This window comes from Jaculus jaculus, chromosome 14, assembly GCF_020740685.1.
Source record: "Jaculus jaculus isolate mJacJac1 chromosome 14, mJacJac1.mat.Y.cur, whole genome shotgun sequence".
Lineage (NCBI taxonomy): Eukaryota > Metazoa > Chordata > Mammalia > Rodentia > Dipodidae > Jaculus > Jaculus jaculus.
Window position 1 is genome coordinate 32,446,421 of NC_059115.1, and position 10,808 is coordinate 32,457,228.

At 47.5% G+C, this 10,808-nt stretch overlaps 1 protein-coding gene and 1 pseudogene across 1 annotated transcript; one reads left to right on the forward strand and one right to left on the reverse strand.

The window, feature by feature from the left end:
* Positions 1–2,331: 2,331 nt before the first annotated feature.
* On the forward strand, positions 2,332–7,025 carry Rpusd3 (RNA pseudouridine synthase D3). Its single transcript, XM_045133379.1, has 10 exons — positions 2,332–2,451; positions 2,579–2,751; positions 2,993–3,132; positions 4,579–4,623; positions 4,730–4,829; positions 5,050–5,157; positions 5,237–5,321; positions 5,416–5,599; positions 5,912–6,051; positions 6,665–7,025. The coding sequence occupies exons 1-10, from the start codon at positions 2,332–2,334 to the stop codon at positions 6,854–6,856; spliced, it is 1,287 nt and encodes a 428-aa protein (XP_044989314.1). The 3' UTR covers positions 6,857–7,025.
* Positions 7,026–8,922: 1,897 nt separating this feature from the next.
* LOC101601081 lies at positions 8,923–9,384 on the reverse strand (annotated as a pseudogene).
* Between the last annotated feature and the right edge of the window lie 1,424 nt (positions 9,385–10,808).

Sequence of the window (10,808 nt, forward strand, 5' to 3'; positions counted from 1 at the left end):
CGGGGCTGGAGAGATGGTTTAGCGGTTAAGGCACATGCCTGTGAAGCCTAAGGACCCAGCTTCCATTCTCCAGGTCCTATGTAAACCAGATACACATGCATCTGGAGTTTGTTTTCAGTGGCTAGAGGCTCTGGTGTGCCCATTCTCACTGTCTCTCATTTTCTCTGTCTTCTAATAAATGAATAAATAAAAATAAACCATTTTTTGTTTATTTTTATTTATTTATTTGAGAGCAACAGAGAGAAAAAGAAGCAGAGAGAGAGAGAGAGAATGGGTATGCCAGGGCCTTCAGCTACTGCAAACGAACTCCAGACGTGTGCACCCCCTTGTGCATCTGGCTAATGTGGGTCCTGGAGAATCGAGCCTCGAACCAGGGTCCTTAGGCTTCACAGGCAAGCATTTAACCGCTAAGCCATCTCTCCAGCCCAAAATAAACAATTTTTTAAAAAAGAAAGATATAGGAGGATCACTATGAGTTTGAGGCCACCCTGAGACTACAGAGTGAATTCTAGGTCAACCTCAGATAGAGTGAAACCCTACCTCGAAAAACAAAAGAAAACTTGAAGTGGCCAAAACCTATTGTTATGCTCTATTTTCTTCTGACAAGACAACATACAAAAATAAACATGAAAGCCGGGCGTGGTGGCACCCGCCTTTAATCCCAGCATTCAGGAGGCAGAGGTAGGAGGATCGCCGTGAGTTCAAGGCCACCCTGAGACTACAGAGTTTATTCCAGGTCAGCCTGGACCAGAGTGAGACCCTACCTCGAAAAACCAAAAAAAAATAAAATAAAATAAATAAACATGAAGTAGGATGTGGTGATGCACACCTTTACTCCTAACACTCAGGAAGCAGAGGTAGGAGGATCACCATGAGTTCAAGGCCATCCTGAAACTACGTAATGAATTCCAGGTCAGCATGAGCTACAGTAAGACCCCTACCTCAAAAAACCAAAAAAGTAAAATTTGCATGAAACATGACAAATATCTCCTAGGTGCACCTTAAGAAAATTACATTGCAACTTTATATCTTTTTAAAAAATATTTTATTTATTTATGTATTTGAGAGACAAAGAGGCAGACAGAGAGAGAATGGGCACTCAGGGCCTCTAGTCAGTGTAATTGAACTCCAGGTGCATGTGCCACCTTGTGCATCTGGCCTACGTGGGTACAGGTGTCCTTAACCACTAAGCCATTTCTCCCACCCGTAACTTTATATCTTTTGAGATGTAAGATTCAATAACATAAAAGATCACTGGTGAAGTTATTTATGTAGATCTACAGCAAATAATTATCCACATGTTTCTGAGGGCTAAACAACAGAGAGGAAGAAGTCCTTACAGATGGAAGTATCTTTTTAAATGTTTAGGTCAAAAGCTTATATTCTGTTATTCAGTCTATATATTCTGCCCTTAAAAGCTAGGGAAACTCTTTTAAACACATATCCAGATTTAGAGACTAATCAACTCATCAGGTTCATAACAAGCAGGGAAATTTAGAAGAAAGCCAATTTTTTATATCTTGGATCCAGAATGTTCTGCTTTAAGAGTAGCTCTTCCATGTTGTTTCCAATTGTTCTCTTGAAGGTGGGAAGCGTTTAGTATGTCTTGGGAATCAGCCTGTACATAATATCCTACCAGAAAAGCCATGCACCATAGAAAGAGATCAGCAAAATTATCCAACACATGTTTGAAAGAAAAAGAGAGAAGCTGCTATTTGCTATGGCACAGTGAAAGAAGGCAAGGTCACCACTTTGGGCCCAGGCAAGGTGGGTAGTCTTGGCTAATAGTAACTGTTTAATGGAAAAAAAGGAGGTTGTTCCCCAGGAGGAGGACCTGGGTCTGAAAGCAGAACTGACAGAGGGATGACGTTGGAGGTCTCCCTTCTCAAGAGCCCATCTCATATTCTGTCTCCCCGGGAGTCCACAATGCCACATCCACTGTGCCATGGTAAGGAAACCAAAAATTACTACCACCTACTGTCTGCAGTAGCTTTAAAGAGTTGTTCCTCTAAGATGTGCCCCCTGAGGATGATTTTTTTTTAATATCGAGAGGCTGGAGAGATGGCTTAGCGGTTAAGGTGCTTGTCTGCGAAGCCTAAGAACCCAGGTTCAATTCCTCAGTACCCATGCAAGCCAGATGCACAAAGTAGTGCATGCATCAGGAGTTCCTTTGCAGTGGGTTAGAGGTCCTGGCACCCATTCTCTGTCCCTCTCTGTATCTGTCTGCTTGTAAACAAATAAAATATTAAAATAGGAGGGCATCTTAGCGACTAATGCCACCATGAAAATGCTGAAGGAAAAATTAAGAGAAAGTTTTCTGTTCAGTCAGGCATGGACAAGAGCTCCATGAGAGAACCAGATGCCATCCTGACCGTTCTGGCAAAACTAGAACTCGCAGGTAACGCAGTCTCCACACCAGGCCAGGCTCGTCCAGGTTTTAACCTAAACCAGGTAAGTCCGCCCAAAGTAAACTCCACTTTTGTGCCTGTTTTCCCAAGAGCCCGAATGAGAAATTCCACATTTCCTTCCGGGTCGGGCCCAGGGGCTCGGAGCCACGCCCCCCGGCGCTGGCTGACAGCTGGCTGGGCCAGTCAGCGCGCTGCGGGCGGGAGCAGGCCGCGCGGGCGCACGTGCGCGCGCTCGCTCCGGGATGGGCACCCTGCGAGTGTGGAGGGGGCTGCCGGGAGGCTGGCTGCGGGGGCTGGGGCTGTGCGCGCCGCTCGGGGGCGCGGGCTTCAGCAGCGAGACCCGGTGATTACAATCTCCCGCTTTCCCGTCGGAAGAAGGCCAGGACGAGGGGAGGGATTGGGATCCCGTCCCCGCGGGTTCTGGCCCCGCTGTGCTGCACGGCACCGGGCGCCCCGCGCCCTCCGAGGGTGGGGTGGGGAGCGGGGCGGGGCGCTGGTCCGCGGGGCTCGGACGGGAGGAGTTTCGGAGGCGCAGCCCCGCCGGCCTCCCGCGGGTCCCTAGTCGCCTCTCGCACCCCTTCCAGGCGACCGGCGCACGCTCGAGGCTCCCGCAGGCCCACGGGTCCGGCCGTGGAGCAGCCCTTTCCCGGAAGGCTGCGGACAGAGACTCTCGGGCGGGAGGAGCTGGTTGACGCGCTGAGGGCCGCCGTGGTGGACCGGGAAGGTGAGGGGCCCTCCTGCTCTGCAGGTGCAGACACATCCTGTCACTGAGGTTCACAGACTTGGGAACAGGCACACCATTCTAAGATCTGCTGTAATAAGCTATTGTAGCCTAAGCAGCATGCTTTGTGACTTCAGGAAAATAACTCAGTTTCTCTGAACCTGAATTCATGTAGTGATGCGTTCATTTTGCACATATTTTCTGAACATGTGCTGTGTCCCATCAGAGCCACACAGTGCTGAAAACAAGGTTTCTGCCCCAAGAGAGCCAATAGTCTAGTGTGAGAAACTAATCAGAAAATCACCGCTGAAGCTAGTGGTAGACGCCTGTAATCCCAACACCAGGGAGGTGGAAGCAGGAGGATTGCCAGTTTGAGGCCAAGATTCTGTCTGGGGAAAGAAGAAAAAAAATCGGGCTGGGGAAATGCCTTAGTAGTTAGGGTGTTTGCCTGCGAAGCCTAAGGATCTTGGTTCAATTCCCCAGGACCATGTAAGCCAGGTGCCCAATGTGGCCCATGCACCTGGAGTTCTTTTGCAGTGATTGGAGTCCCTAGCATACCCATTCTCTGTGTGTGTGTGTCTCTTTCTCTCTTGCAAATAAATAAATAAAGTATTAAAAATTAGGGCTGGAGAAAGGGCTTAGCAGTATTTGCCTGTAAAGTCAAAGGACCCAGGTTCAACTCTCCAGGACCCACATAAGCCAAATGCGTCTGGCCTTCCTTTGCAGTGGCTGGAGGTCCTGACACACCCATTCTATCTACCTTTTCCTCTCTCTCAAATAAATAAATAAAAATAAAAATATTAAAAATCAGTGCTGTAAACAAAGTGTTATGGTTACAAGGAACAGGAGGACCAGCATTTTATTGAGGAGTCAGTCCTGTCTAGATTGACAGTCAGGGCAGTATGAGCCAGGCCTATGAAAAACTGGGACAGAAAGTCCAGTGTGGTGGCACATACCTTTAATCCCAGCACTTTGGAAGCAGAGGTAGGAGGATTGCTGAGACTGCATAGTGGATTCCAGGTCAGCCTGTTCTAGAGCAGGACCCTCCCTTGAAACCAAAAAAAAGGGGTGGGGGGGACAGAAGAGACAGCAAGTGCAAAGGCCCTAAGATGGTGACAGGTGACTTCTGTGAGAAACAGAAATTCAGTTTACAGTGGGTCGATAATTCTTTTTTATTTTACTTTTTTCGGTTTTTCGAGGTAGGGTTTCACTGTAGCCCAAGCTGACCTGGAATTCACTATGTAGTCTCAGGGTGGCCTTGAACTCACCATGATCCTCCTACCTCTGCCTCCTCAGTGCTGGGATTAAAGGCGTGCGCCACCACGCCTGGCCAATAACTCTTGAGAAGTGGAGTCATGCTGAGGTGACTGGGGGAAAAATGTTCATAGACCTGCTCATGCAGGTTGACCACCATTGCTCTTTCTGATGCCCATGTAATGTATGTTTTAGGGCCTCTGTTGACACTGAACAAGCCACAGGGTCTACCTGTGACAGGTAGGACTGAGGAGGGGGAAGGGAAGGAGGAATAGTGGGCTGGAGAGTCAAGTATGACCTGTTGGCTTTTGGGAGCAACTTCTCCTTTTCCCTCTTTATTTTCCAGGAAAACCAGGAGAGCTGACCTTGCTGTCGGTACTGCCACAGCTGAGCCAGTCCCTGGGGCTCAGGGAGCGGGAGCTCCAGGTTGTCCGAGCACCAGAGAAGTGAGTGATGCATAAGGGGTTTTTTACAGCTACTGTACCTGCCAAAGGGTAGACACTTAGTACTTGCCAGTTAGTAACTGTTAGGCATGTGACTGAGCTCCCTGGAGGCCAGGACAAAATGAGAAACACTGCATGGTCTTAAGACTTGTTTCTCAGGAGGTCTGGATTATCCTGGTGTTACTGGCCTTAAGCAGATATTCTTTTTGCCCTCTTCTTCCAGGGAGGCCTCTGGGCTTGTGCTCCTCTCCAGTTGTCCCCAGACAGCAAGCCACCTCCAAAAGTTCTTCAGCCACTCAAGGAGAGCCCAGAGACCCACAGCCACTTACTGGTGAGAGGTGCAGGCAGCTCCTGGGGCTATGGGGAGGTCTCAGTCTGCCACCTTGTGACCTCCTCCTGCCCTTTCTCAGTGCTGTCACGTATGGCATCCCAGCTCCTCGTGAGGGGAAGATCTCTGTGGCTCTGAAGCTGGAATGTCTCAATGGTATCAATCTTGTGAGTCAGGGGCTACCAGGGAGGAGAGTCCTTCCAGGCATACAGCCCTGCAGAGGAGTCTGGGCAGGGGTGACTGGTTCCACTGTCCATGTAGCAGCAAGATGTGTGGGTGGCACTCCCAGGTGTGGATGTTTGTTCTTGGCTGGCACCACAGGCTGTTCCAGTGGAGTCCCCATCTCGAAAGGACACCCAGAAAGGCATCAAGAAGACCATTAGCCACTTCCATGTAATGGCCACAGGCCATGGCTGTGCCCTGGTCCAGTTGCAGCCACTGACAGGTGGGTCTCAACAGTACTTGGTTGGTGGAGGCAAGGGGAGCATCTGGTGGACCCCAAGAGTGCGAGAGCAGGCCTGGCTGGAGGTGGCAGCTCTGAGTTTACAGCCTGTCTCCAAAGCAGATGTGGTTCTTTGTTCCAGAGCTTCAGCCTCAAGGTTGAATCTGATAGGCCACATAGGTAACCAACTTTTACAGTTCTGACCTACTCCTGTGCCGCTGTCTGGAGGCAGGGGCCACCTACAGATCTACAGGATCTGAGAAAGGGTGGTTAGGAAGAGCAACTGTCTCTACATCCCTCACTTGTGTTGCCCAGTGTTCCCCAATCAGCTACAGGTTCACATGGTGCTACAGCTCTGCCCTCTGCTGGGAGACCACACTTATGCTGTTCGCATGGGCACTGTCTTGGGCCAGCGCATCCTGTTGCCAGCTGAGAGCACCAAGCCCCAGAGACAGGTACCCAGGCCCACCTGCCTGCTCCCTCCTTGGGTGTGGTTTGGCATCACCTGGTGCAGCTTTGCCTACTGAGGCTGGGAGGCAGCTGCCTTGACTTCCTGTGCCCCATAGTACTACGTGGTTTTGGCAAGTGACACTGTTCTCCAAGGCCTACTGTCCATATGCCCAGTAAGAGGTTTCTATCAGCCCCTTTGTCTGCTGTCTTTTTAAAGCTATTTGGTGCAAGGAGCAAAAGAAGTAGAGTGTGATTTTTCCTCTGGTGTTATGTCCAACGAATGGGAATGCAGTAGTAGATGACTTTGCTCCAGGTAGCAGTGGGCCTGCGACTATCTGTCCAGTGAGGAAGACCAGAGGTTCACAGGAGTGATTTTATGGGCCATACCTAGAAGCAACATGTGCCTTTCTAAAAGCTTCAGAGGGGCTCAATCATGTGGCCTCTCCAGATGCAAGAGGGGCTGAGAATTGTAGTGTAGCTCTGTGTGTGTGGAGAAAGAAAATAGCAGCTACAGACCTGGGAGGATATGTAGCCTCACTCCCTCCTCCATTAGCTCTGGGTGCCCGACTGGCTGCAAACACATGTAGCTGAAGGCTGCGATGTCCCCTCCAATCCTAGGTCCTGGATGAAATTCTCCTCAGACGCCTGCACCTGACTCCCTCCCAGGCCGCCCAGATGCCCTTGCACCTCCACCTGCATTGCCTCCTCCTTCCCGGCACCAGGAGCAGGGGTGCCACCAGAGAGCTTCTGGCACCCCCGCCCCCTTATTTCTCTCGGACCCTGCAGTGCCTACAGCTCTCTCAACAATAGGGAGTAAGGGAGAGGTCTGTGTCTGGGTCACAGTGCTGAGCCTGTTGCAAGTCCTAGGCTCCACAGTCATGCAAACCTACGATGAGATCTTTGTAGGCACTTGCTTCCTTTTGTGGCACTGGGCAAGTGACTTCTCCCTGGACTTGAAATAATAAACGTTCCTACCTCATGATCTGGTTTTGAGGATTTTCTGAGAAAGGCGGTGTTTACCATGGACCATGCTTTGTGTTCTCAGTTGAATATGTGGCCAGGTCTGCAAGAGGTTTCTGTTGTAATCCTGACCAGGAGAGGTTAGATTTTTTAAAAAATATTTTATTTTTATTTATTTGTTAGGGAAAGAGGAAAGGAGAGAAAATGGGCACGCTAGGGCCTTTAGCCACTGCATACGAACTCCAGACACATGTGCCCCCTTGTGCATCTGACCTACGTGGGTCCTGGGGAATCAAAATGAGGTCCTTTGGCTTCGCAGGCAAATGCCTTAACTGCTAAGCCATCTCTCCAGCCCCTTTTTCTTTCTTTTTTTTTTTGAGGTATTCACTGTAGCCCAGGCTGACCTGGAATTCACTATGTAGTCTCAGGTGGCCTCAAACTCATGGCGATTCTTCTACCTCTGCCTCCCAAGTGCTGAGTACTGGGATTAAAGGCAAGAGCCACCATGCCTGGCCCAAAGATGTTTTCAAACACAGGTGCCAAGATTTTATATTGTGTTACTTGTCCCTTTCTGACAATTTCTAGGTTAAATTAATTGGTTTAGATTTGTATTGTTTTCAAGACTGGTAACAGGTTCTGCCTGCATTTATAGCTATTAGATATTTAAAGGGTAAGTTGTGTCTACTTTCTATGCTTCAGATATGGCCTGTGCTACCACAGGACAACTAAAAAAAAAAAAAAATGGTTGGACAAAATGACTTTAAGCTCTTGTGCCATTTTTTTCCCCCAATTATTTGATGCAGTGTCTCACTCTAGCTCAGGCTGACCTGGAATTCACTCTGTAGTCTCAGGGTGGCCTTGAACTCACAGTGATCCTCCTACCTCTGCCTCCCGAGTGCTAGGATTAAAGGCATGTGCCACCATGCCTGGCGCTTGTGCTATTGTTTAACTAGACCTGTTTTAGTAATGAAATGTCCTCTGTACGTACATATATTGAGGCTGGTGTAACTTCCTTTCTAAGTGTGTTAATCACCTATGTAGAAGCCAAAGCCAATTGGAATCATCGGAGCAAAAAAGGGCCAGTATTTTGGCCTGTGCTCCCAGGTCATGAGGCCACTGGAGTTGATGGGACACTTCTACACTGGCCCCCTGGTAAGTCACCTGTCTTTCTGAGCAGGGAGGATACAGAGACCCAAACAAAATTGATGTACAGTCTGAAACAGGAGAGTCACAATTGTGGAGCAATTACTGCTCCTGTCTTCCCAAAGAAGGGAAAACTACTTGGCCAGCACGGACCTGACTCATCCTAACAGACACCAATATCGGAGAAGTTATAGGTTTACTCCCAGGTCCCTAAAATCTCCTGTGGAGAGTCATTAGTGACCTCAGAATTAATCCTTGGTTTAATTTTAGCTATCTGCTTGGTCTTAAACACTCAGAAATGTATGACCAAAGATAAAGGGAGATACCTTAAATATGTAAATAGACTATTAAGTAATACAACAAAAGCTTTCTAAAAGGGGAAACAAGCCAGGCATGGTGGCACATGCCTTTAATCCCAGTAAGATGAGGCTGTAGCTCAGTAATAGTGCTTACCTGTTATGTGAGGTACTGATGTAAGACTCTAGCACTGCCAAGGGGTAGCAGAGAGATATTTTAAAAGCCATTTTCTGACGATTTTATATTAAAAATAGGTTCGTTCTTTTTTTTTTTTTTTTTTCTTTTTTTGAGGTAGGGTCTCACTCTAGCTCATGCTGACCTGGATTTCACTATGTAGTCTCAGGTGGCCTCAAACTCATGGTGATTCTCCTACCTCTGCCTCCTGAGTGCTGGGATTAAAGGCGCATACCACCACGCCTGGCTTTTTTTTTTTTTTTTAAAGTCTGAGGCTTTTATTAACTCATATACACAATTATTTATTTGTCTTCTGGTTTGTTGAAGCCCCCAGTCAAACAACACTTGCCACAGTAAGGTCTGTCAAAGTGGCTGGCCATAAAAACCCCAGCCCCACACTCATCAGGACACTCTCAACGAAGGCAACTAATTTTACCATTTTCCTCCACCTTATAATATTCCAGGACAGCCAACTTAACCTTTCTCTTGTACTTATTTTTCTTGGGAGTGGTGTAAGACTTCGTCCTCTTTTTAGCACCACCACTAAGTCTCAGTACAAGATGAAGGGTGGACTCCTTTTGAATGTTGTAGTCAGACAAAGTACGCCCATCTTCCTGTTGCTTTTCAGCAAAGATCAGCCTCTGCTGCTCAGGAGGAATTCCTTCCTTATCCTGGCTCTTGGCCTTTACATTTTGTATAGTGTCCGAGGGTTCAACCTCAAGCGTGATGTACTTCCCCATAAGGGTTTTCATGAAAATCTGCATCTTGGCGGTGGCCCCACTGCAGATGGCAGATCGGACAGTAAAAATAGGTTCTTAAATCTAACATATCAGCAAGAGATTTACTTTTCTAGGTCATAAGAAAGGTGAGAATAGGAAATGTGACTGGAGAGATGGCTTGGCAGTTAAGGTGCTTGCCTGTGAAGCCGAACGACAGAGGTTTGATTCCCCAGGATCCACCTAAGTTAGATACACAAGGTAGCTGGAATTGGGTGCCGTGCTGGAGGCCCTGGCACATCCATTCTCTGTCTGCCTCTCTCACACACACATACGCTCCCCAAGAAATAAGTAAAAACTTTTTTCCTTAGGTTATTTTTTTTGTTTTTTTTTTTTTTGAGGTAGGGTCTGTCTCTAGCTCAGGCTGACCTGGAATTCACATTGTAGTTTCAGGGTAGCCTCGGATTCACAGCAATCCTCCTAATTCTGCCTCCTGAGTTCTGGGAGTAAAGGTATGCACCACCACACCCCGCTAAATAAAACTATTTTAAAGAAAATATGAGTATGGCAAAACTTTTTACATTATTTTAATTTTTTTATTTTGGGAAACAATTATAGTCACAGAATAGTTAACAAAATACAGACTTTTCCCATATGTCCATAACACAGTTTTCCCTAATGATAATGATATATTGTCATGGAACACTTAACAAAATAAAACGCCAAATAAACAGACAGAATTGTATCACTATTTTATAGCCCTTGTCTCTTACTCTTTTTTTTTTTTTAATTTTTTTTTTAATTTGAGAGCGACAGACACAGAGAGAAAGACAGATAGAGGGGGGGAGAGAGAATGGGTGCGCCAGGGCTTCCAGCCTCTGCAAACGAACTCCAGACACGTGCGCCCCCTTGTGCATCTGGCTAACGTGGGACCTGGGGAACTGAGCCTCGAACCGGGGTCCTTAGGCTTCACAGGCAAGCGCTTAACCACTAAGCCATCTCTCCAGCCCCTCTTACTCTTTTTTAAAAATATTTTTATTCTATTTATTTATTTACTTGTCAGAGAAAGAGAGAGAGTATGGGTACGCCAGGCCCTCCAACCACTGCAAACAAACTCAAGATGCATGTGCCCCCTTGTGCATCTGGCTTACATGGGTCCTAAAAAAAATCAAACCTTGGCCCTTTGGCTTTGCAACATTCCATGGTAATTCCCTCCCTTGCCCCACTTGCCCCTTTGAGTCTCCACTCTTTACCATACCTCCTTCCCTTTTCAATCAGTCTTTTATTTTGAAGTCATGATCTTTTCCTCCTATTATGATGGTCTTGTGTAGGTAGTGTCAGGCACTGTGAGGTCATGGATATCCAGGCCATTTTGTATCTGGAGGAGCATGTTGTAAGGAGTCTTACTCTTCCTTTGGCTTTTACATTCTTTCTACCACCTCTTCCTCAATGGGCCCTGAGCCTTGAAAGGT

What these genes read in the sequence shown, in the direction of transcription:
- Rpusd3 (XM_045133379.1), top strand. Translation starts at nt 2,332, where the DNA reads ATGGACAAGAGCTCCATGAGAGAACCAGATGCCATCCTGACCGTTCTG. An exon ending in CGCCGTGGTGGACCGGGAAG is followed by an intron (nt 3,133 to 4,578) that starts GTGAGGGGCCCT and finishes TGTATGTTTTAG; the next exon opens with GGCCTCTGTTGACACTGAAC. An exon ending in ACAGGGTCTACCTGTGACAG is followed by an intron (nt 4,624 to 4,729) that starts GTAGGACTGAGG and finishes TTTATTTTCCAG; the next exon opens with GAAAACCAGGAGAGCTGACC.